The 26,790-nt window shown below is 39.4% G+C and overlaps 3 protein-coding genes across 4 annotated transcripts; 1 reads left to right on the top strand and 2 right to left on the bottom strand.

Annotated features, from left to right (window-relative positions):
• The first annotated feature begins 226 nt into the window (after positions 1 to 226).
• LOC104213020 (uncharacterized) lies at positions 227 to 6,343 on the top strand. Of its 2 annotated transcripts, none has more exons than XM_070151788.1 (6): positions 227 to 483; positions 580 to 623; positions 722 to 1,274; positions 3,134 to 3,467; positions 3,592 to 6,070; positions 6,168 to 6,343. In XM_070151788.1, the coding sequence occupies exons 2-5, from the start codon at positions 592 to 594 to the stop codon at positions 6,066 to 6,068; spliced, it is 3,396 nt and encodes a 1,131-aa protein (XP_070007889.1). In that variant the 5' UTR covers positions 227 to 483; positions 580 to 591; the 3' UTR covers positions 6,069 to 6,070; positions 6,168 to 6,343. The 2 variants fall into 2 exon arrangements, with proteins under 2 accessions (XP_070007889.1, XP_070007888.1); XM_070151787.1 differs by having other exon boundaries at positions 6,153 to 6,343.
• Positions 6,344 to 7,649: 1,306 nt separating this feature from the next.
• LOC138873029 (uncharacterized) lies at positions 7,650 to 8,183 on the bottom strand. The gene has a single exon (XM_070151459.1). The coding sequence runs from the start codon at positions 8,181 to 8,183 to the stop codon at positions 7,650 to 7,652; it is 534 nt and encodes a 177-aa protein (XP_070007560.1).
• A 3,096-nt stretch (positions 8,184 to 11,279) lies between these two features.
• LOC138873028 (uncharacterized) lies at positions 11,280 to 12,200 on the bottom strand. Its single transcript, XM_070151458.1, has one exon. It carries the CDS (start codon positions 12,198 to 12,200, stop codon positions 11,280 to 11,282), a length of 921 nt encoding a protein of 306 aa, XP_070007559.1.
• Between the last annotated feature and the right edge of the window lie 14,590 nt (positions 12,201 to 26,790).

The following is a 26,790-nucleotide window of genomic DNA, read 5'->3' as shown; positions in this document are numbered from 1 at the left end:
TTACAAAAACCACATTACAAACAAAATGAAAAAGTAGAAACTGAATAAAATATGTAATACTCCTACTCTACTGTAGTTTATTCTTTAAATTTACTTACTTTTATACGGCTCGGTTGAGCACTCATCTGTCGCTATCCCACTTAAAAGTATAGACAGAGCTGAAAATAGGATAAATTGACACCTTCCCCCTACCCCCTACTTCTCACACTTTTCGAGCGGGAAATAATAGAATACACGCATAAAGTGCCATTCCTCACTCTTACACACTCTCTCTTCTTTCCCTACTTTCTCTCTCTACAAAAAAAACCCAGCTCCAAATCCCCCATCACTCAACAGAAAAATCTCTTCATTTCCATGGAATATTGTTGCTGGAGCTCCGTTTGCCTAGTTTGTATTTCTTTGTTTGTAGCATCTACTGGACTAGCTCGTAGTAGTAGTAGTTGTTAGTGTGTGTTTTACTTTCTCTCTCTAGTTAAAGCTAAGGTACTGCTGCTTCTACTAGCTTTCTCTCTCTAAAACTCTTTATTCGTAAATTGTTGATTTTTATATGTTTGTGTGAGATTTCTCTGTTGTTTTCAGGTAGCGTAAAAGATGGCGGTGTCGATAGATGGTTTCTCTATCAGGTGAGTAAGATTTTGTTGAAATTTTTTACTTAAATTGTGATGCGGTACCATATTTCGATGTATTTATTGTATAAAATGCCTGGTTTGAGTTTAAATAGGGAGTATACTGCGAAAATGAGGAGTATGGACGTGGTGAAATGCTGGCCGTTCGATGAATCAACCAAGGAAGTTCATGTGAGAGCTATGTTACCTCCAATTGCCGTAAAGAAATTCAGCTGGTGGCTTGATGTACTGGAATTATCAGATGATAATGTGGATTCTGATGTTATTCCAGTCACGAGAATTCGAACGGCCAGAAAAACAAAGGCTATTAAAGGAAAATCAAGGGTTCAGAAGAAAAGGTCTATTATTGACATTTTTGCTGCGGCTCCGCAGGTGGAGAGAATGGACGACGGTGATTATTATGATGATGAGGATGACGACGATGATTGTGATATTGAAAGAGTTGAGTCTTCTGATCGGAATGTTTCTGCTATTAGAAATAGTAAAAATAAGAAGAGAAATACAAAGAAGAAGACGAAGAAGAAGGAGAAAACGATTGTGAGCAAGTTGAAGGAGGTGAATAAGGGCATAATAAAGAAGGATAATAGGAGGATTAAGCAAAAGAAGAAAGTGAATAGTAGTTGCCTGGATCTACTAATCCGAAACAAGGTACAATACTTGTTTTTTTTCTTTCATTTGCTGTTATTTTTTGTGGTAATTTTATAAGTTGTAACTTGAAATGTATCCGATGCTTGATGAATTGAGACGTTGATGTGAAATTTTGTGCATAAAATAATGGTGGTGAGTACAGTTACTTAGATTTTGGGTTGGTAAAAATCTGATTTGTTAGTTCAGTACCTTTGAACTATAAACTATTCCGGTAAAACTAGTCCTTTTACCCCCTTGCTGCCTGAAATTACTGTTGAAAAATTCGCATACATCTGAATATGGAGCCATATCTTTTTATTTGTTTGTGTTTGTGTGGAAGAAAGCGACGGAATTTTAACAGTTTGGTGATTTATTTTGGATTGTTAATGGCTTATGCTGTTTCTTCAGAATACTGAGATGAAAATTAAAGGTGCTTGTCATCACATTCAGCGTTTAGTATTGCTCAGAATCTCATATTTTATGATAGAAATTGTGTTGTTGCATCTAAATTGTTGGATTACTTGCTAGAGGAAGCCTCAATTAGGCCTTACACTTGGATACCTAAAGGACTATTTGCAGAAAAGGGAGTTTTCCAGATGACTGCTGTTTAGTTGACATTTGTTTTGTGCATTTGATATATGTGACAAGGGGCAATTTACACTTCTCCACTATTAGAAACTTGGTTGGTTGCATACAATATGGTGAATGATCATGTCCCAGCATAATTCTAGTTGAGGGGTTTACTTTTTTGACTCCAAGTACAGTAACTAATAGCCTTGTATAATTAATTTAATGCTCCAGGAATGGAAGAACTATTTGTTATTTGTTTGATTTAATTTTTGCGTTTAATTTGATAAATCATCAATATCAAAAATTTGATGGATTTTCGTCAGTGATTTAGTCATGATATCTGAGCAGAAAATTATCAGGCTTTGAATCCCTCAAATAAGATGTAATTTAATTAAGAACTAGGAAATTCCAAAATTCTTCCAAGTAATGTTTATCATTACCTTCAGAAATTATAATACTAGTATAAATTTTGCAGCATAGCTATAGTCTTGAATTTTCTTCCGGAAGTATGCTCCTCATAGTTTTGCTGTATATCATTGCGAGAGTTGAGATTTGTACTCTAACACACATATACGTAAACCTTTAATTTGCTGTTTGTTTTAAAGTTTTTGATGTAAACCACCTTCTTTTGAAACTTTAATTTTAAAAGTTTGTTTTACGGTATTTCGCTTTTGCTGTTTCTATAGGGTAATTAGAATGATCACTTTATTAAATCTTTTCTGGAGTTGTCTGAGTGATAATATGAATTAGTATTCACATGGAAAACTGGTGAATAGAGATGCCTTTCCAAGAACTGCATTGAGGGATGAATTAGTGTGCTTCTACGAGAACATAACTGTGTTCTTTCACTTTTTCCTTTTCTATTTCCATAATTTCTTCTGTGTTCAATGTTTGTAGAGCTTTCAATTTTTTATTTGTTTTCTCTTTCTGGGAAGAATGTGTGGTAAATCAGAAAAAGGATATTGATCGAGTGCTCCGCTTCTCTTAAACTATAGCTTCAAGCTACTCTATGCAGGAAGAAACCACTTTAAATATGAAACTCTATGCATAAGAATGAATATATGATTAATTCAAATACATTAACCCGGCAAGAGTTGATGCTAATTGCAGCAAATCATTGTCCAAGACATTGTGCTTAATGTCACTGGATTACTGGATTGCTTTATTGTTTGGTTGGGAAGTATCTAATTATCACTCAAAACATTTTTCTGGTATGAAATCTGAGGCTGATCACTGTTTGAATTAAAATGCAATAAATTCTCAGGAGCGGCTTTATGTTACTATATATGGTTGTCTGAATTTGCTTGCAGGAGAAATTTGACAAGCTCAAAGTGCCCAATTCTTTTCCAAAACCTAGTTGTCCACAACATAGGAAGAATTGTGGGAATGACATGGCAGATTATACTCCTACCTACGGAAAGAAAGCACAAAGGAAGCATCTAGTTTCAGAAAAGATGACCAAAGGTCTAACTGATTCCAAGTTCTCCGCAAAGCACCAAAAGACGTTGATTCCAGTTGGTAGCAATCTCAAGAAAAGGACTAAACGATTTCCTGTGGAGAACTCGACAGGTGGCATTTTAAGTGGTCCCAGGGATGTAAATTTTTGCAGCAATCAACAAGGAGACAAACATGTCCCCTTCTCAGGTAAGTAAACGATTCTTTGACGAAATAGTAAAAGCATCTTCTGTTATTGTCTTCAGATATTTGGATTTTTTCGTAGTCTGTAGTCTGACCTGGCTGCTGCTTTCATTATATGACTGTTTTGCAGAGAGAGGAGAAGTTGTATCCCTCGTAGAGGAGAAAGGAACAAACAAATATATTCCGAGAAAAACAGAAAATGAGGTTGGTGTTCGACCTGGATCTCCAAAGCAGTTTCCCGTTGTGTGTAGTACAGCTGATGAGCCTGGTTTACTTAGGCAAAATATCGGTACTAAAGATGATTCATTTGAATGCTGTGACATTTTCAATGAAGTTGCTGAGGGAAATGGCAATTTAAAATTGTTCAGGAGAGGCTATGGGGTGGCATCACATGGTTCACAGTATCTCTGTAATCCTGGGACTCTCCACATGCCTCAACAGATATATAACCACCAAAAGAAGGCCCAAATAGATGGAAGTCTAATTAATGCTTGTGGTGCTAATGAGAGATCACGTGAGCAGTTAAAAGGTTCTCTCCACGAACTTGCTGGGATTTGCTCCATGCATTCTGTGAAGGCATATCCTCAACAGTCATCAGCTTTTGAAATTCTGAACAGGAAGCCTATTTTGCTGCCACAAACCATTACAGGAAGTTGCAGTGGTCATATCATGCAATATCAACCATTCCCTCAAATTTCTCCTCAGGACTTAATGTGCAAAATATGTTCTTTACCAGAGTGGAAGCAAAGAGAATCCATGTACGGAGAGAAGGGAATTGAAGAAAATCATGTTGGCTTGCCCCTCAACTCTCATGGGGAATTGATCAATTTGAACTCAAACGGTGAAAGAAAGTTGACTCAACTGCCAAGTTCAAGGGGAATTCTGGGTTCTTCCAGAGGATTAGCCGTAACCGATGCTGCACTCTCAAAATGCATGGATAATCTCCCTGATGCTAGAGGTCGGGATAAACGAGCACCACCAAAAGACCAGCTAAAATTGTCCTTTATAGATGATTCAATGCAGTGGAACCCTACTTTTCCAGTGCCTTCAAGGTTAGGTATCTATGACTATGATGCTGGAAGAACAAATGTTGAGTTGGATCCACGTAAGGAAAATGAGCAGTCTATTACTTCTTTTGAGTTAGACCGCCACGTTAGTAATTTCTCTAACCATGGGAGCAAGCAAGATGATCAGGCCAAGCAACTTGAAACCACCAGGAGTCAGCAATATGGGAATTCTGACCATTTATCACTGCTTGTCGCTCCCTCGAAAATGCGTCTGATGGGAAAAGAATTTACAGTTGGTAAAAGAGATTTTCATGTACCACAGGATAAAAGGATTTGGACAGATAAGCAGATCATTGCCGAGAATTTTTCTGCAGATAACTACAACTACAATTTAGTGGTTACAAATCATGATCAACAAAAGCATACCGTGCATCCTGTGCTGGGGACACTGAAAGGTCCGGTCGCTTGCTCTCCTAGTATCAGAATCAATCAAGCCATTCCACGGCCTTGGGTTTGCTCCCCTGACAACAGCCATCAAATTGATTCAGTGCAGCATAATCATTTAGGTGCAACCAATCAAAGCCCTTTCACTGTTTATAATCATAAACCAAACTTTGAGGACCCTTTTACAGGTGGATATAAATCTTTCACAATCAGCCCCTACGCGCCTGGACCAACAGCGCTTCATCATTACTCCAGTCAGAATGGGAGCTCGAGCTCTGTTGTTCTGAAAAGTTCAAACTGCGCCATCAATTCTCCTTTCTTGCGTCCAGATTCTGAAACGAATTTCCGGTCACCCTGGTCTCAGTTATCTTCAGAAAGCACCCCATGGTTTTCAGATGCAAAAGAAAAGAGAAGACTAATGGATTTTCATGAATTGTATTCTACATCTGACAGGAACCATCATTACTGCAGCATTTCTGGGGATAACTGTCAAATTGACCATTCGGTATATGTTGCATCTGAGCGCTTCTGTTCTTTCACTCAGCACCCTGCATTGGAGAATCCAGTTGCTTCACCATCTTTGGCTAACTACCGCCCTATGCCACTCCAAATAGGCTCCAGAGCAAATGCTGGCACAAAGAAAAAACATGGTGACATGATGAAGTTGAAAGAGAAGATCACATCTACTCCTTGTCTTAGAGAAACTGGTTACAATAGAGAGGGCAAAAAGAGGCCGCTATCTGCATCAGACAATTGTACAAATGCAACAAAGATCCCTAACTTGATGTTTCAAGAAGATCCTTCTGTAGTTTCACCATTAAATAGGCTTTCTAATTTTGAAGGTCGTTTCAGCTGCAGACAAGCATGGGAATCAGGTTCAGTTAAAGGCATCGCAAAGAGTATCGAGAGTGGCCAAAGTGGAACACCTGATGCAGGTCTTGGATCTTTTAACAGTGAAGATACTCTCAAATATGACTGCAGTCCAAGATCTGGGCCCATTAAATTAACAGCTGGAGCAAAGCACGTACTTAAGCCCTGTCAGTATAATGATCTGAAGAACTTTAGGCCAACTCATTCAACTATCCAATTTGGCGCGTCTACTGCCGGTAGTACGACTCTGGAAACTGAGAAATCAACCAAGATTTACAAGTTCTAGTGGTGAGCTTGATCGCCCCTTAAAATACAAGCTTTCTGGGATAAATACTATCAGTCCCTAACTCTTGAATCACGGGAACGTCAGTTTTGCTACTTGCAGGAGACTTTTTCTCTACCCCAGTGGACTTGGAATCAGATGTAAAGTAGTCGAAACATGATGCTGCAGTTGACACGTTGACATTTAGGCTTTACTACTAAATTATACTCTAATCGTCAGGTAACTATCTTTTGGATTGTGATATGACATTTTGATGTGGATGCCTTACTTTTGACATTCATCATTTGTGCGCTTCTTCAATCTTCTGTGTGTTGAAAGCCTTCAACTACTCAGTTTTAAATATACTCGAAAAGGAGACGAGAAAATTAAAAAGAAAGGAAAGAAATCCTCTTCGATGTTCCTGATATATCATCATTTCGGGCAATCCCTGAGGGTAATAATGAGGTACTCCAATGTCATTATAGGAACATTCACATCATTCCTGTTTATTGCATATTATTTGTTTTGGTTTATCCCTTCGGGGTAGGGGTAAGGTCTGCGTACTCACTACCCTCCCCAAACCCCACTAGTGGGATTTCACTAGGTTGTTATTGTTGTATTTGTTTTGGTTTGTATCAGCTGGAGTTGGCCTTCTATGCATCCGGAGATGTAGATGTTTAAGTTACTCACATTACTGTGGCCAGTGCTTCATCCAATTTGTTGCGGAATATCGTGGGTTAACTAGCACACAATCACACACAAAGCAAATAGAGAAGAAAAATCAATACAAGGATCTAACGAGGTTCTGTTAAGCCTAATCTTCGGGGCAAAAGCAGAGAGAGTTTTCCAATATGAATGAGAAGAAAAGTACAATACAATCTCTAGGATCCCCAACTACAACCCCTATATATAGATCCCAAAAGGTCTCAAACATATAGGAGAAAAATTTCTCAATTTGACAAGGACTATAGGTTTTCCTTTCCCAAATCTATTTGGATAATGGGTTTTCCTAAACCTATAGAGATTATGGTTTCCTAAAAATATAAGGAAATAATTCAAGCCACAAATAACAAATCTTCCCCTTAGCTTGAATTCTCTTCATCAACAAGAAAAGAACAATACAATCTTTAGGATCCCCAACTACAACCCCTATATATAGATCCCAAAAGGTCCAAAAAAATAAGAGAAAGGTTTCCCAATTTGACAAGGACTATAGGTTTTCCTTTCCCAGATCTATTATGACAATGAGTTTTCCTAAACCTATAAGGATTATGGGTTTCCTAAAAATACAAGGAAATAATTCAAGCCACAAATAACAAATCTTCCCTTTGGCTTGAATTCTCTTCATCAACAAGAACAATGTCTCTCTACCTTGCCCTCAGTCCTCGCAAGGGCTCTATCCATTGCCACACACATCAACCAAGTCTAGGCAACGCCTAAACTTGTTAAGAGACTCAATCTCTTTAGCCATAGCACTAATCCGTCGATTTGGTTCTGTACTCTGAACTCAATTACATCAACAGTCTCTGCAACTGCCAAAGCAAATCCCACTGGATTCGTATATCCAAGAAGATTCCCATAAACTACGTTTGCAAACCTTTGCGGTCAGTTGATCACTCTCTTCTCTCTGCATGTTGCAATGCTATATGGTTGTTGTTGTGCAGATGCATCAACATTATCACTTTTATCAATATTTTGCACCTCATCCACTTCCTCTACTTTAGAACTATTGGGTTGAGCTAGTGGAGATTTAATTTCTAGCTCTATGCGGTCACTGACACCACGATCTGTTTTTGATATTGCCTTCTCCCTCTGATTATCCAGTGAGGCAGATTCATTGAATGTTACATCCCTACTGATAATTAGCCCTGGAGTCTTTTGATCTCTGCACCACAACCTATAACATTTCACTCCAGTTGCATACCCTAGAAATATGCACTTCTTTGCCCTCGGCTCAAGTTTTCCATCTCTCACATGAGCATAAGCAGGACAACTAAATATCCTTAAATTTGAATAATCAGCAGGCGAACCGGACCATACCTCAAAAGGAGTTTTGAACTCAATAGATGTGGATGGAGATCTATTTGACCAAATAACAAGCTGTATTGATTGCTTCAGCCCAAAAATCTTTGCTAACATATAAGTGTGAAACCATGCTTCGTGCCCTATCACAAATCGTTCTATTCATATGTTCTGCAATATCATTTTGTTGTGGTGTTTCGACACAAGTGTGGTGTCTCACTATGCCCTCTCTGCTGCAGAAATTATCGAACTCAAGAATCGTAAAATTTCAACCCATTATCAGTTCGAAGACGAAGCAACTTTTCTTTCCGTCTGCCTCTCAACCATCGTCTTCCATTTAACAAATGTCGAAAATGCCTCATCTTTTGTTTTCAGAAAATACACCCACGTCTTCCTTTTTTTTGAATTGGTAACTATTGTATATATTATAAAAATCAGTACATAGGTTGCACTGAAAACCAAATTTACATAGAGAGAATTTATAGATATTCTAATTTGAGACCTAGCAGTATCCTAGTATGTCTATGATTGTCAATGTATCTTCTGTGTACATCTGTTTGCACCAAAAACAAAATAGAAGAATACAATTGAGTTTGATCTTCTGCAGTGAATTGCTTCTGTCTTCAAAACATCTAGTATTCCTTTCCCTCCAGACTGTCCACCAAATACATGCCGGAACAGTCCTCCATCTATCTCTGCTAGTTGCTTGAGCTCCAGCTTCCTCCCAGCTATAAATGACATCTTTAATCATGTATGGCATTGACCAAGAAATACCCCTAAGACTAATAAAGATTTTCCATAGTTGGTCTGTAATCTTGCAGTGTAGAAACAAATGGTTGACAGTTTCTGCATTTTCCCCACACAGAAAACATCTTGAACACAGAGAAATTCCCCTTTTTATGAGATTATCCTGGGTTAAAACCGCCTCCTTTGCTAGTAGCCAAGTGAAGCAGGCTACCTTGTATGGAATCTTTGTTTTCCATATATGTTTCCAAGGCCATGTGTCTACCTGTTGATTATCATGATTCAAAATCTTATATGCATCCTTCACTCGGTAAATCCCTTTGTTGTGCCTCTTCCACCATATTGAATCCAAACCTTCCTGTAGTCCTGTAAATGCTTCCAGCTCTTTGTAGAGGTCAGTTAATCTTGTTATCTCCCAGTCATTCAGCTGTCTTCTTAGAGCTATTTCCCATCCTTGACAACTCCTCATATCAGCGACTGTCTTATGCTGGTTTTGTGCTAAACCGAACATATCTGGGTATCTTTCCTTTAAGCTTCCCATTCCTAGCCAGTTATCATTCCAAAATGATGTGTTCCTTCCGTTGTTCACTCTTATGGAGGAGTGATTCTTCATTATTGGCCAAAGTTCTCTGATGGATTTCCACACACTTACTCCATATGATGTACTGACTTTTTTTGACACCCAGTTGTTTTCTTCACCATACTTTGCTTTGATCACTTTGGCCCATAAAGATTGGGGTTCTTTAGAGTACTTCCATAACCATTTAATTCTAAGAGCCTTGCTTTGGTTCTTCAAATTCCTTATCCCTAATCCACCTTGTTTTTTATCCATTGTTAGTGTCTTCCAATTGACTAAATGGAAGACCTTTTTCTCCTTATTGCCTTGCCAGAGGAATGTTCTTCGGAGTTTGTCCAATCTCTGTAAAATGCCTTCTGGAATTGGGAACAAAGACATCATGTAAGTAGGTAGAGAGTCTAATACTGAGTTGATTAGAACTAGCCTACCCCCCAATGATAGGTACTGCGATTTCCATCTTGACAACTTCTTCTCACACTTTTCTATGACTGAATTCCAGATTTCTTTTGATTTGGATCTTGCACCAAGAGGCATCCCAAGGTAAACAGTTGGTAGGGACCCAACTTCTCCTCCCAATATCTGAGTCAGTTGCCCCATGTTGTTAACTTCATTAATGGGAAAAATATTGCTCTTTCTCCAGTTAATGTGTAATCCTGATACTCCTTCAAATAAAACCAAAATGATCCTTAAGAATCTAAGTTGGTCTTTTTCAGCATCACAGAAGACTAGAGTATCATCAGCATATTGGAGATGTGTGATCTCTAGATTGTTAGCCCCACTCCTGTTTACCTCAAAGCCTTTAACCCATCCACTGACTTTAGCCGTTTTGATCATGTTGTTCAATCCTTCCATGGCTATGATGAATAGAAAGGGAGATAAAGGATCACCTTGTCTGAGACCTCTGTGTGAGTGAAAATAACCTTTAGGACTTCCATTTATAAGAATGGAGAATTTCACAGTAGATATGCAAAATTTCATCCATCTAATCCATTTTTGCCCAAAACCCATTTGTTCTAACATTCTTAGTAGGAAGCTCCAGTTCACATGATCATAGGCCTTCTCGATATCCAATTTGCATAAGATTCCAGGTTCTTTCTTTTTTATTCTTGAATCCACAGCTTCATTGGCAATCATCACTGCATCAATTATTTGTCTTCCTTTGATGAACGCCATTTGTTGAGCATCAACAAGTTTCCCAACCACCCTCTTAAGTCTTTCAGTTAAGACTTTTGAGAGCAGTTTGTAGAAGCTCCCTATCAGACTGATCGGTCTGAAATCTCTCAATTCTTTCGCACCTGTCTTCTTTGGAATCAATGCTATATATGTTGCATTGAAGCTTTTCTCAAACATCTCCTGTGAATGGAAGTTGTTAAAAGCTGCCATGATATCTTCCTTCAAAATGTCCCAACACTTTCTGAAAAAACCCATTGTGTATCCATCTGGACCTGGAGCCTTGTCACTTGCACACATCTTCAGACTGCTCAGCACTTCTTGTTCTTCAAAGTTACTCTGTAAAGACTCCCTTTCCGATTCAGAAATGCTTGGACTATTTTCGAAATTGACTGTTGGTCTCCACTGTTCAGGTTCTGTGTATAGCTCCTTGTAGAATTCAATAATCTCGTTCTCTATTCTTTCTGGATCCTCGATTACTTCATGTCGAATCATTATTTGGTCAATGTTGTTGTTTCTCTTGCGTGCATTTGCAGTCCGATGGAAAAATTTTGTATTCATATCCCCTTCTTTGAGCCACAAAGCTCTTGATTTTTGTCTCCATGCAAATTCTTCATTCTTGAGTTGCACCTCAATCTCCATTAGAGTGGCTGCTTTCCTGACTGATTCCTCCTCTGTCAACGCTCTTAGTTGTTACGTTGTCTCAAAATCTGCTAGTTGACTTAGCAATTTTGATTTCTGCAGTCCCAAATTGCCTTCGTAACTTCTGCTCCAACTTTTAGCTTGCCCTTGAGAGCTTTTAACTTGCAAGCTAAAATGTAATCAGGTCTTCCTGAGAATTCAAAAGATCCCCACCACTCTCTAATTCTGTCCTCAAAACCTTCCACATTCAGCCACCAATTTTCAAACTTAAAGTATGATTTAGCTTGTTCCCACGCACCGCCTTCTAGAGCCACAGGTGAATGGTCCGAAATCAGCATTTGTTGGATAGTTTGCTTGATATTTCTGAGCCTTACATCCCATTCTTCTGAAATGAGAAATCTATCAATTCTTGAAGCCGCTGTATAATTGTCCCCTTTGAACCAAGTATAGTTTCCTCCTTCAAGTCGAAGATCTATCATCTCCATATCTTCTATAAAATCCGAAAACTCCACCATCGCTCTGGACCTCCTTGAGCATTCCCGTTTTTCAGAAGGGTACCTTGTAACGTTAAAATCGCCACAAACCGCCCAAGGACCTTCCATCAATCCCCTCACTGCACCAATTTCACTCCATACTTTTTTCCTTTCTATTCTACAATTTGGAGCATACACTCCTGTTATGTGACATTGAAAATTCTGTAGAAGAGCGTCAAACTTGCACGTCAAAGTGTATGCACCAGTCTGTAACACCTCCCCTTTCCATACTCTGCAATCCCATAACATCAAAATCCCCCCTCTCGTGCCGCTAGCTTCTAAACTTGCATACCTAACCCATCTACCACCGCATATTTGCCTGATTATTTCCTCGATATCCCCCTCGACTTTTGTTTCTTGCATGCAAATAATGTCTGCCCTCCAATTCTGCACTTGACTTTTTATTATCTCTCTTTTCTTCTTATCATTTAGACCCCTTACATTCCAGGAAATTACTTTGATCCTCATATAGAAATAATTGATAGATCTCTTCCCCTACTTCTTTTCCCGTCACTCTTGAATTTGACATCGAAAGAAGTCAAACCTTTTAATTCCAGTGATCCTTTGAATCTTTGTTTCTTCACATCCAACTCTGTCTCCACCCTTCTAACCTGTCTGCAGCTGTCAATTTGCATTAGCAATTCCAGTGCTTCTTCTTCATGTCCTTGGAAATCTACTCCAAACATTTTCCCCAATTTGATCATATTTTGATGGACCCATATTGTTGCATCCATGTCTTTATCCAATAATGGATTGTGTTGCTGAACTGCTAAAGGATTCACCTCCTCAATTTCCCACTCTTGAATAGGGCTAAATTGCTTTAGATGTTCCAAAGTACTTCCCACGTGATCATTCCCCATCTTTGAGTTTATGTTTTGCTCCCCTTCCTTCTGTTCCAATCTTGCTAAATCTACTCCACCTTCTGGCTGACTGCAACTGGTAATTGTTTCCTTTTGCATACTTTCACGATTCACATTAAAGGTTTGATCCCCTAGAGGTGACTCTTTTGCCCCCGATTGAGAAGGTCCTCCCATTTCCTCTATATAAGGCTTCAGCCCAGTATCATCAGAGATCTCACACGAGAGGTCATTAAAAATGACTTGTGCAGCCATATCGGGGCCATAGGATTTCAGCTTGACTTTTGACACTTTACTGCTTTGATTCATCGAAGTTGAACCTTGTGTAAATTGTCCACTTGCTTTTCCTTTACCAGTGTTTAGCTCATACCGTGTCTTTCTTTCAGCCCAGATTGGGATGAAGAATTTGGTACCGTCTTTTTCAATCCCCACCTCATTGGGAGTCTTTCTGCCATCACCAACAATTTTGATTTTCGCCCACTTAAGATGTTTTTTGAGATCAGTTTCTTCTTCTGCAGCTAACCAACCCCCACAGAGATCTCCTATTTCTTTGAAGATCTTTTGTGACCATAGATGTAAAGGAATCCTCATGGCTCTAATCCAGCATGTTTCCTCAATTTGTGAGTTTGGAATGCAACCGGCTGTATGATTCCACCAATCCAGATGAAGCTTGTATTTTTTCCATCTCCATTCTCCTTGCACAATCTGCTCTGCCATGAATCTGTTTGGAAATTCAAAAAGAAACATGTTTCCTGTCATTTCATATATGTTTACTCTGTATGCTTTGTTCCATGAAGCACTAGCCCATCGCCTTATATCTGCTAAAGTAGGTCTCTCATTGATTTCTTTCCCTAAAGATCCGATAATGCATCTTTTTAGTAGGCCTGTGTCCTCTCCTCCAGTAGGTTCCAAAACAGTGATATCGCCATTGTTCGTGCTGACCCTTGCCTCTCGAAGAGTATTGGATTGTCATTTACTCTCCTTAACTGCTTGGGCATAAGGGAAATTTTCCACAGTATTTCTGGGTGGTACTATGGGATTCAACTTGGTGGGTATGAATCTCTCTATCTTAGCTGCTATGTCTTTCCATCTAGAATTCAAAGTTAACTCTGGGATTATAATCACTGACCTCCCTTCTCTCTTCAGTGACAGAATACTCATATATCTTCCATGGGCGTTAAATTTCCTAGTACAGAAATGTTCTGTCATTTGCTCCTTGTACTTCCATCTCTTCACTCGATTGTTTTGATCAGTCAACGCTTCTTTAAGTGCAAAGCATATCCATTCCATTGCCTTACTACCCATGGATGATCTTCTCATCATGTTGCGGCTTCTTTCCACCCATTCAAACCAAGTATCTTTGTTGGAGTTCCATCTGGTGATGTCAAAAGATTTGAATCCTGCGTTGAAGTATATCCTGTTGTCTCCCATATTGTACTAAACAGCTGCTCAGGTTATGGAATTTTAGGGTTTGTTTGGACGTTATCACCGTGAGCTATAGAGCTTGAAAAAAAGAACAGAAAAACCAGAATTCTGGACAGAGAGAGATTCCCCGCCACCGGAAAAACTAAAAGTTGTCGAAATTCAGAAAAAGTTGTATGGATGTGCTCGGAATTTCCCAACGATCAAGCTGTCCAAAATAAAAATTTTAAAAAGTGGCCGGGATTGAGCTCACGCGCCGGCACGTGGCGTTTTGCTCGCCGGAAAGTGCGGCGCGTGGCGGCGCGTGAGAGGCTGTTTGTCGGAACTGTTTTCAGAGGGTTGGTCGGAATTGAATAAGCATGCTCATGGTGTTTATGAATCCTCAAGATTCCTTGTTCTCAGACTCCTCGGGGAATGTGCCTGAGAGCTCAAGAAAATAGAGAGAGAAAAAATTGTTCGACTTACCCTAGCTTTTTTTTTTCACCCACACCTTCCTTGAATAATCATCAATCAAAGTCATAAAATACCTGGCACCACTCTTGGAGGGAACTTGGTTTGGACCCCACAAGTCGGAGTGTATATAATCTAACTTGTTTATGGTCTTGTGCTCGGCCTTCTTGCTGAACTTTACCCTTGTCTGTTTACCAAACACACAATGCTCACAAAAATTCAAAATTTGATTTTTGTACTCATACAACAAATTTTGTTTACTCAACAAAGACAATCCATTATCACTCATATGGTCAAGTCACAAGTGCCACAATTGAGACTGATTCAGATCACTTTTCCCAAAAGCTACAGCAGCTTCTCTTTCAACTACACTGGCCTGAAGAAGATACAATTTAAAATGTAGTTTACCCTTCATGAGTACCATGGAGCCTTTACACACTTTAAGTATTCCATTCTCGGAGTGAAATTTATATCCTTGATCATCCAAAGACAAGCAAATGAGTGGGACTGTCTATATGGGAGATGATAATCCATTACCAGTAGAGGGGGGTTGGTAACATCAAATTGAGAATGTTCGACGGAATTATCAGAAACATTCTCTTTATCCGAGGAACATGTCAACACTCAATGTTTCTGATAATTCCGTCGAACATTCTCAATTTGATGTTACCAACCCCCCTCTACTGGTAATGGATTATCATTGATTTCTCTTTATCCGAGGAACATGTCAACACTCAATGTTTCTGATAATTCCGTCGAACATTCTCAATTTGATGTTACCAACCCCCCTCTACTGGTAATGGATTATCATCTCCCATATAGACAGTCCCACTCATTTGCTTGTAAGTTGCAAACCAATTCTTGTGTAGACACGTCTGGAAAGTAGCACCAGAATCAAGAACCCAAGAATTATGCTCATGACTAGAATTCACAACACAGACTTCCCCTACATAGTCATTATCATCAGAATTATTGCCAGTGTCAACAATATTTGCCGAATTATCTATTTTCTGCTTCCCTTTTTTCTCCTTCAACTTAGGACAATCTCTCTTGTAGTGACCTTGCTCTTTGCACTCATAACAGTGTTGCTTCCTTGCTCTAGACTTTGATCTGGCGGTTAACTTTTTTCTGTTAAAGTCCTTTTATTGTGTTCTGCCTCTAATCATAAGACATTCGCCCTCAATTCTGTTGTCTGGAAAGCTCTTTTTCAACTCTTTAGATTTTAGTGCTTTACTAACATCTTCCAGTGAAATGTTGTCTTTCCCATATAGCAGCGTATCAGCAAATGTATCATAAGACGGTGGTAAAGAACATAACACAATCAAGGCCTGATCCTCACTCTCAATTTTGATATCCACATTCTTCAGGTCCATTATAATTGCATTAAACTCATCAATGTGAGTTTTAACAGGTGTACCTTCATTCGTACGAAGATTGTATAACCTCTTTTTCAGGTAGAGGCGGTTTGTTAGCGATTTATTAGAATATAGATCTCCCAGCTTCTTCCATGCCGTTACTGCAGAAGTTTCTTCAGCAATTTCCCGAAGAACGCTATCTGTAACATTCATGAAGATCGCACTCAAAGCCCTCTCCTTCAGGTCTACCTTCTCTGTATCTTTCATCTCTTCAGGAAAATCCTCATCAATTGTCTTCCATAACCCCTGTAACACCAGGGACGATTTCATCCTAATCTTCCATAGAATGAAACTAGAACCCCCGTCAAATTTCTCTACTTCGTACTTTGTTGAAGATGATGAAGGCATCTTAACCCTAGATTATATGTAGAAACCCGAACCTCGCTCTGATACTAATTGTTGTAGAATATGTCGGTTAACTAGCACACAATCACACACAAAGCAAATAGAGAAGAAAAATCAACACAAGGATATAACGAGGTTCGCCTAAGCCTAATTCTCGGGGCAAAAGCAAAGAGAGTTTTCCACTATGAATGAGAAGAAAATCACAATACAATCTCTAGGATTCCCAGCTACAACCCCTATATATATATATATATCCCAAAAGATCCCAAACATATAAGAGAAAGGTTTCCCAATTTGACAAGAACTATAGGTTTTTCTTTCCCAAATCTATTAGGACAATGAATTTTCCTAACCTATAGGGATTATGGATTTCCTAAAAATACAAGGAAATAATTCAAGCCACAAATATCACAATTTTCTGCCCCAGGAGTAAAGATGCTGGAGTACATAAATGTAGAATAGTATTTGTAACTTTAAAACAAACGAAACATAAAAAATATACGGCTAAGATATCTCTGATGTTTGATCAAATCTTACGAAGGAGTAATAATTAATCTTAGTTACAAGGAGAATTGCCAGTCCGTCTAGCAACAGTGATTGCTGTAATTCTGGAATACAGAAATAGAATGTTTTCTCCTATGGAATTGTTGCATAGCCAATTAAGTACAAAGATAAATAGCCGGTCAAAATTAAAAGAAGGGAGAGTCTCCTGTTTTCTTTCAGCCTGCAAACATGTCAAAAATCCAGAATGAGTTTATCAAAGAACTTGTTAGCACAAACTGGAATGGATTTGACAATGTCAAAATTCTTAAAAATGTCGCCTCTTTTCTATAAAACTCTCAACTGCTTTCCTGGCATCAAAGCTCATCATCAGAAGGGCCTTCGGTTATCTATAACTTGGGCTTACATGGCTACCGACTTTAACATGCTTTCACACAAGATTCTCATGTATGTGAGCTTCTCCATTGAAAACAGGTAGCACCAACCATACGCACAATACAAGTTTGAAATGTGGCCAAAATGGAATCCTGTGAATGATAATTACAAGTTGTAAGATGAACCGAATTCAGGAGATCGTTTGATCGGTTTGTAATTTGTTCGAAGATAAAATATTTACTAATCATCTAGTTCTAGTGGTGAAGAGTTAGCTCTCAATCGTGCGCATATATAGTGGAATATTTATCCATTGGAAATCACGTACTATTAGTAATTAACTGGCAGGCATTTCACTTGGCAAAATTAAAGCAGTGAATTAGCGACTCACAGGGGATAAAATAGCGTCACACCAGGCCTGATAGTTAACGCCGAACGAATTCCTTGTTTTTATAATGAATCGCTAAGCAAGCAAAATTCTAATGAGAGTTTTATACGTACGGCCGTACTAGTGCTTATTTTCCGTTTGCAGTCGAAAAATACAAGCTTAACCTCAACCTATAGAGTTTTATACGCTATATTTTTCTAGATTCTATTACATGAGGCACGCATAAAAGAGATTATCGAACATCTTCTTAAAAATATTAATATACTTATGCATTACCTAAGTTTCTTTCTTATTTTATGCTTCGAAATATATATTCTTGTTTTGCTTTAGATCATATTCTAAAAGAATGAATTTCCTATAGTGTAACAAATAAATGTACTATATACACAAAACGTATGAAAAACCATTAACATAACAGCAGACATAGCAGGAGATGCATTTTGGAAATAATAAATGTGAGACATTTTTTCATCTGAAACATATATGGCTCGCCAATTATGATAACACTGTTAGCAATAGTGATAAAATAATGAAACGGATGGTGGCACCAAAAGTGTTCGATTCTGGTTGTCTCAGAAATATCCAACATATTCCAATAATGAAGTCAAGGTTTATGCAGTAATTGGAGACAAGGGGGGCAAATTGCTTTATGTCATTCTCGTGGAGCATCTAAACCTTAATTATTCCGAGAAAGCTCTAACCTTTGACTCTCTCACACGCGAATATTATTACCACCATAAATTAAAAAGATGCATTTGTATAAACATTCTTACACTTGTATTAGTACTCCAAAATCTTACAAGTATGTTGTATATATTTCTACTTTAACATAAGAAATTTATAAAAATAAGTCACTTGAACATTTTTAAGCAACAGAAAAGAAGATGAAATTGAAAAAACAAAACAAAACAAAGAGAGTGTGATATATTGGAAAATTACGTTAACCCTACATAAGTCATAGGAGAGACGTGGGGCACTGGGGCAATTCTAGGTAATATTCATTTTTTTTTGTTTTCCATCCGGTGTTCGGTACCCGCATTGTAGCCCGACTATATCCGGATTCGTGCCGCATAATCATTCAGGAGAAAGTGTGAATGGTTAAGGGATTCATTTAGGATCTGGTTAAGAGAAGAGCAGCCTCATCCGCTGCACCACATCCTTTGTTGTTGGTAGGTAATATTCATTATTTAGCCTTACATATCAATAAGTGTGAGAATTTTTTAAACTGGGTGAGGCAGCTGCAGTGAAATGTATTATTTATGAAAAAAAAGTAGAAGAACCGGAAAAGAAAGAAAAAAAGAGAGATAATTGTGAAGACGTGGAAAACATTTGAAGTAAAAAAAAACTCATATATGTTCGAATTAGTTTGTGAGAAAAAATTATGTTGAGAACATTATTTGTATTATTTTTAGTAGGAATATCCTTTGATTCTTTTCGGTTTGTGGAATTGTAGAAGAGCTTTTGGGTCTTCTGACAGTCTTATTGCTAAGACATTTTCAAGAGCTAGCTTTTAAAACTATTCAATTCAACCATCATTATTTTTCATATATGTCTTGAACAGGTTTTCTGAACCAAACAACGTATATAGTAGAAAGACTGTATTGAGAACCCGATTCTTAACCGAATAGGAGATATTAGTACAAATTAGAGTCGAAACTAGATTTTTATTAAAGGGGATCAAAATATTATAAAATAGACACAAATTCAAAAGAATTCAACATATAGTATATGTGCATATATATAAAAAAATTGATATATATACACAATATAATTTTTTGGTGAATGGGTGTCAATTGACTCTTCCTGAAAAGTGTAGCTCCGTCCCACGACAAAACTAATTAATTGTAGTGTTTATAGCAACACAAATATTTCTATATGCTTAAGACTACAAGTTTATAAAGTAATTATTTTTTTAAACTCCGCATAATCAAATAGATTCACATAAAATAGAAGAAGTAATACTCCCTCCGTTCCTATTTAGTTATCATGTGTATTAAATAGTTGTTCCCAAATCACTTGTTATTTTAAAAAATCAAGAGAGAATTAATTAACTTTTTTCAACTTTATCGTTTTCCATTAATTGTTCTAAGAATTAAGAGGCACGTAAATAGACACACGTAAATACACAAAGATTAAAGAATAAAGGGTAAATTAGTAACTATTCTTTTATTAATAATTTTTTAATGGACGTGCAAAATCGCACTACAAAAAAGACTCATTTTGTGGGGGTTATTTTGTTGATCAGTGACGGTTTTCGACCCCCACAAAATAAATTGTGGCGGTTTCAAAAAACGCCATAGTTACGTTCGCCACAAGATTTTTTGTGGCAGATTTGTACAACCTCCACGACGACCGCCACAAAATAAAATTTTAATTTGTGACAGTTTATCAAAGTAATTAGCGGCAATTTGTAACCTCCATAATATGATTTCAATGTTTAAAAAAATAATTTGTGGGAATTTATAACCCTCACAATTTGATCTCAATCAAATAAAAAAAAATTAGTAGTGGCAATTTGTAACTACCACAATATCTATCTGATAGTTTATATTCGGGGATTCAATAAATAACTTTACTAAATAACTCTCTGTCACGACCCAAAACTCAATCCATCGTGATGGCGCCTATCGTGGAACTAGGCCAGCCTCAACTCAATGAAAACCAAAACCACAATACTAAAATTTAGAACATTGCGGAAAAACACTTTTATCATTTAAGAAAATAAACTATTCATAACATAAGCAAAATCCATAACACGATTCAACCAGCCCAAAACTAGGGTGTCACGGAGTACATGAGCGTCTAGAGAAATAGCATAGTCTACTGCAATTGTTTACTGAATACAACTGAAACAAAACTAGAATAGAGAAGGAGGGTCAAGGCCAGCAAATGCTATGCAGATACCTCAACAAACTCCAAAGCCTGCAACCTCGATCAATGACCGCCACTGGGACCGAAAGTGCCTGGATCTGCACACAAGGTGCAGGAGGTAAGGTGAGTATACCAACTCAGTAAGTAACAAGTCCAAACTATGGACTGAAAGGTAGTGACGATCTCAACCTCATCGGGGATAATAGAAAATAACGTACAGAAATGTAGGCATGTTTTTAGTTAAATAAATAACTCAAAATAGTGAAATAGAGACGATATGGACATGGTAAAGAAATATAACTCTGCTACGTCTACATGCTAATGCACATGCTGTATGTAATGCATCATGTTGAGTGCTTCATGTGAACTCAATCCCAAATGCTCGTCCACTCAGTACTGTATATGGCTCATACGGCCTAGGGAAGATCTATCCCGGAATATATATATATATATATATATATATATATCTGACTGCAATCACTCAGTACTGAGGAAGGGCAATCCAGCCCTATGGAGAAGATCCATCTCCGGATAATGATAATAATCTCACAACCACTCGATACTGTATATGGCTCACACGGCCCAGGGAAGATCCACCCCGGAATATATACATCACTGGCTTTCAGTCTCCAGTGCCGAGGAAAAATAGGCCAATTTAGCCTCATGGAGAAGATCCATCTCCATACCAAGGGAAGATCCATCCCTGAATATAATCAACCGTGCTCACTAGGGGTGTGTTACAGACTCCGGAGGGGCTCCTACAGCCCAAGCGTTATCATAATCATCAACATAATCGCTGCGGCGTGCAGACCGATCCCATAACTATCACTCATAATCAGGATCTCGGCTTCACTCAGTCATCACTCTCCGGTCTCACACACACGGGCTCATAATGCCATGAAAGTAGCTTGAAACAATGATATGATGTGCCAACATAATAACAACTGAGACTGGGACATGATATGATATGCATGAATAAGAATGAGTACAGAATGTCGGTGGAATTAATGAGATAACAGCAAGTCTCAACAGTATCGGCATAAAGCCCTAATATGATAATTAACATGATTTATAGCTCATTTACTTAGTCATATAATAGGAATACAGATATCATCAAGAAGGAGTCACTAAACGGTGTCGTGGAATGAACAAGGCCACAATTCTCACGGTGCACGCCTGCATGTCCGTCACCTCAACACTAATCACATAACACTTATAGTTTGAGGTTTCGAACCCTCAGAACCAAGTTTGAAAACATTACTTACCTCAACCAAGCCAAAATCCTACTCCGCGATGCCTTTACCCCTCGAATCGACCTCCGGATGCTCTGGATCTAGCCATAAGCAATTCGATACAATCAACACACGCTAAAGGAATCAATCCCATAAAAAAAATTCTAAGCTTAAGGTCAAAAGTCAAAAAGTCAACTCCAAAGGCAGGCCCTCGGACCACGTCTCGAAATTCGTCCAAAGTCACAAAATCCGACATCCCATTTGATTATGAGACTAACCATACTAGTTTCACTCAATTCTGACCTCGAATCGACTTTCAAATCCCAAAAATTCACTTTATGAAGTTCCACAAATTTTCCCCAAATTCTATTCCAAATTACTAATCAAAAGATGGAATCAATGATATATTCATGATTATTAGCCAAAACCGTGTTAGAATCACTTACCCTAATAATTTCCTTGAAAAATCCCGAAAATTCGCCTCAAACCGACCTCCTAAAGTCCAAAAATATGAAATAAAACTCTAACCCTCGCTTATATAGCTCTCTGAAATTCCAGCTCGCGGTCGTGTATTCCTCACAGCGGCCGCGCAACCATTACCGCGGTCCGCGAAATTTCCATCGCGGCTGCCAATCCTAAACTCCTCCCTTTCGCGGTCCGCGAACTTTTACCGCGACCACATTTTTCTACCGTGAACTTCCTATCGCGACTGCACTTCCAATGATCCGAGACCTGCAACTTTCAAAACACCATATATCATGTATTTTCCAACTCCCAAAGCCAAATAGTGATCCGATAACCACCCGAAACTCACTCGAGGCCTTCGAGACCTCGACCAAACATCCCAACACGTCCCACAACATCATTCAAATTTAGTCTATCCTTTGAATCACTCAAAACAACATCAGGACACCAAATTACACTCGGATTCAAGCCTAAGAACTTCTAAATTTCTAAATTCCACAAATGACGCTGAAACCTACCAAATCACCTCCGAATAACCTGAAATTTTGCACACACGTCACAAATAACACTACGATCCTACTCCAACTTCCAGAATTCCATTCTGATCCAGATATCAAATTTTCCACTATCGGCCCAAAATTGCCGAATTTCCAACTTTCGCTAATTCATGCCTAATTCCACCACGACCTCCAAACCACATTCCGGATGCACTCCTAAGTACAAAATCACCTAACGGAGCTAACGAAATCATCAGAAATCCTATTCGAGATCGTCTACACATAAGTCGACATCCGGTTGACTTTTCCAACTTAAGTTTCTAGATATGAGGGTAAGTGCCTCATTTCACTCCTCCACTCCGGATCCGAATCAACCCACACGATACGATAAAACACATCTGAAGAACACAGAAGCAAGCAGAAACGGGGAAAACAGAGCTATTACTCATGAAACGACCAGTCGGATCGTTATATCCTCCCCCTCTTAAACAAACGTTCATCCTCGAACGAGTCTAGAAACATACTTGGAGCCTCAAATAGGTGTGGATATATACTCCGCATCTCCCGCTCGGTATCCCAAGTAGCCTCCCCACTGGGCTGACCTTTCCACTACACTTTTACTGAAGTTATATCATTTGATCTCAACTTTCGGACCTACCGCTCCAAAATAGCCGCTGGCTCCACATCATAAGTCAAATCACCATCTAACTGAACTGTGTTGAAATCCAACACATGAGATGGATCGCCGATATACTTTTGGAGCATAGAAACATGAAATACCGGATGCACGCCCGACAAGCTAGATGGCAAAGCAAGCTCATAAGCCATCTCCCAAATCCTACGAAACACCTCAAAAGGCGCAATGAACCGAGGGATCGGCTTGCTCTTCTTCCCAAATCTCATAATGCCCTTCATGGGTGAAACCTTCAGTAGAACCTTCTCCCTAACCATATAAGACACATCACGAACCTTTCTGTCAACATAACTCTTTTTCCTTGACTACGTTGTATGAAGCCACTCCTGGATCACTTTCACCTTGTCCAAAGCATCCTGCACCAAGTCTGTACCCAAAAGCCTAGTCTTCCCTGGCTCAAACCACCCCACTGGAGATCTATAACGCCTCCCATACAAAGCCTCATATGGAGCCATCTGAATACTCGACTGATAACTGTTGTTGTAAGCAAACTCTGCGAGCGGTAGAAACTGGTCCTATGAACCACCAAAGTCAATAACACATGCACGTAACATGTCCTTCAAAATCTAAATAGTGTGCTCGGGCTACCTATCCGTCTGAGGATGAAATATCATACTCAGCTCCACTTGAGTGCCCAACTCTCGCTGCGCGGCCCTTCAAAACTGTGATGTAAATTGAGTACCTCTATCTGAAATAATGGACACTGGGACACCATGCAGGCAAACAATCTCTCGGATATAAATCTCAGCCAACCGCTCTGAAGAGTAGGTAGTACACACAAGAATGAAGTGCGCGGACTTGGTCAGCTGATCCACAATCACCCAAATAGCATCGAACTTCCTCAAGGTCCGTGGGAGTCCAACTACAAAATCCATGGTGATCCGCTCCCACTTCCACTCTGGAATATCTATTTACTGAAGCAAGCCACCCGACCTCTGATGCTCATATTTCACATGCTAACAATTGAGACACCGAGCTACAAATCCCACTATATCTTTCTTCATTCTCCTCAACCAATAATGCTGTTTCAAATCCTGGTACATCTTCGTGGCACCCGGATGGATGGAATACCGCGAGCTATGGGCCTCCTCCAGAATCAACTCCCGAAGTCCATCTACATTGGGTGCGTATATCCGACCCTGCATTCTCAAATACCCCGTTATCACCAATAGTCACATCTCTGGCATCATCATGCATAACCTTGTCCTTGGGCACGTATATCCGGCCCTGTATTCTCAAATACCCCGTCATCACCAATAGTCGCATCTCTGGCATCATCATGCAGAACCTTATCCTTGAGGATAAGCAAACTAGGGTCATCATGTTGGCACTCTCTAATATGGTCAAACAAGGAAGACCGAGAAACCACACAAGCTAGGATCCAACTGGGCTCCGAAATATCCAACCTCACAAACCGATTGGCTAAAGCCTGAACATCAACCACAAGAGGTGTCTCCCCAACAGGAATAAATGCAAGACTGTCCATACTCACCGCCTTCCTACTTAAGGTATCGACCACTACATTGGCCTTCCCCAAATGGTACAAAATAGTAATATCGTAGTCCTTTAGCAGCTCCAACCATCTCTGCTGCCTCAAATTGAGATCCTTTTGCTTGAACAAGTGTTGGAGGCTATGATGATTAGTAAACACCTCGCAAGACACACCATAGAGATAATGCCTCCAAGTCTTCAACGCGTGCACAATGGCAGCCAACTCCAAATCATGAATAGGGTAGTTCTTCTCATGGGGCTTCAATTTCCAAGAAGCATAAGCAATCACTCTACCCTCCTACATCAACACACACCCAATACCAACTTGAGAAGCATCACAATATACTGCATAAGAACCTGAAGTTACTGGCAAGACTAACACTGGAGTTGTGGTCAAGGTGGTCTTGAGCTTCTGAAAGCTCGCCTCACACTCATCCGACCACCTGAAAGGAGCACCCTTTTGGGTCAATTTGGTCAAGGGTGATGCACTAGGTGAAAATCCCTGAATGAACCGACGGTAATAACCTGCCAACCCAAGAAAGCTACAAATCTATGTGGCTGAGGACGGTCTGGGCCAACTCTGGACCGCCTCTATCTTCTTTGGATCAACCTGAATTCTCTCACTGGACACCACGTGCCACAATAATGCCACTGAACTAAGCCAAAACTCACACTTAGAGAACTTTGCATACAGCTTCTCCTCCCTCAACCGCTGCAATAACACTCTCAAATGATCAGCGTGCTCCTCATGGCTACACGAGTAGACTAGAATATCATCAATGAATACAATAACAAACGAGTTGAGATAAGGCTGAAACACATTACTTATCAAATTCATGAACGTTGTTGGGGCATTGGTCATCCCAAAAGACATAACAAGGAACTCATAGTGACCGTATCGGGTCCTGAAAGTTGTCTTAAGAATATTCGAGTCCCTAATCTTCAACTGGTGATACCCTGACCTGAGATCAATCTTGGAGAACATTATCGCTCCCTGAAGCTGGTCAAATAAATCATCAATATGAGGCAAAGGATATTTGTTCTTGATCGTGACTTTGTTCAACTGCCTGTAGTCAATGCACATTCTCATAGTGTCATCCTTCTTCTTCACAAATAGAATAGGCTCACCCCAAAGGCGACATACTAGGCCGAAGAAACCCCTTATCAAAGAGTTCTTGAAGCTGCTCCTTTAACTCTTTCAACGGTGCCATACGATACGGTAGAATAGAAATGGGCAGAGTTCCCGACACCAAATCAATACCGAAGTTAATATCCTTATCCGACGGCATGCCCGTCAGGTCTGCAGGAAATACATACGGGAAATCTATCACCATCGGAACTGAATCAATACTAGGAGTCTTTGCACTGACATCCCTCACAAAGGCTAAATAAGAAAGACAACCTTTCTCAGCCATCCACCGAGCCTTCAAGTACGAAATCACTCTACTGGGAACATAATCCGATGAACCTCGCCACTCAATCTGTGGCACCCCCAGCATAGCCAACGTCACTATCTTAGCATGACAATCCAAAATAGCATGACACGGAGACAACCAATCCATGCCCAATATCACATCAAAATCAACCATACTAAGCATTAAAAGGTCTACTAAGGTCTCCAAACCCCCAATGGTCACCACACAACACCGATATACACGGTCCACAATAATAGTATCGCCTAGAGGAGTGGATACACGAATAGATAAAATAAGAGACTCGCGGGGCGTATCCAAATAATGAGCAAAATATGATGACACATATGAAAAGGTGGACCAGGATCAAATAGTATAGAGGCATCCTTATGGCAAACTGAGATAATAATTGTAATCACCGCATCTGAAGCAATAGCATCCGGTCTGGAAGGGAGTGCATAGAAACGAACCTGACCGACACCTGATTGACTTCCCTCACTAGGGTGACCCCTAGCTGACTGACCTCCACCCCGAGCTGGATGGGAGATGGGGACGTAACTGGTGTTGAAGTCGTAGGCTGACTCCTATGCTGGGATGAACTTCCCGTAAGGCGGGGACATAATCTCTTGATATGACCCAAATCTCC

The sequence above is a fragment of the Nicotiana sylvestris genome, chromosome 7 (genome assembly GCF_000393655.2).
Source record: "Nicotiana sylvestris chromosome 7, ASM39365v2, whole genome shotgun sequence".
Lineage (NCBI taxonomy): Eukaryota > Viridiplantae > Streptophyta > Magnoliopsida > Solanales > Solanaceae > Nicotiana > Nicotiana sylvestris.
This window is presented reverse-complemented; position numbering and strand designations above follow the sequence as displayed.

Bases quoted from the DNA above. Each gene is read 5' to 3' on its own strand.
- LOC104213020 (XM_070151788.1), top strand. From the start codon at position 592: ATGGCGGTGTCGATAGATGGTTTCTCTATCAG. The intron at 1,275-3,133 runs GTACAATACTTG...ATTTGCTTGCAG, and splicing joins ATCTACTAATCCGAAACAAG to GAGAAATTTGACAAGCTCAA. The intron at 3,468-3,591 runs GTAAGTAAACGA...ACTGTTTTGCAG, and splicing joins CAAACATGTCCCCTTCTCAG to AGAGAGGAGAAGTTGTATCC.
- LOC138873029 (XM_070151459.1), bottom strand. From the start codon at position 8,183: ATGTTAGCAAAGATTTTTGGGCTGAAGCAATCAATACAGCTTGTTATT.
- LOC138873028 (XM_070151458.1), bottom strand. From the start codon at position 12,200: ATGAGGATCAAAGTAATTTCCTGGAATGTAAGGGGTCTAAATGATAAG.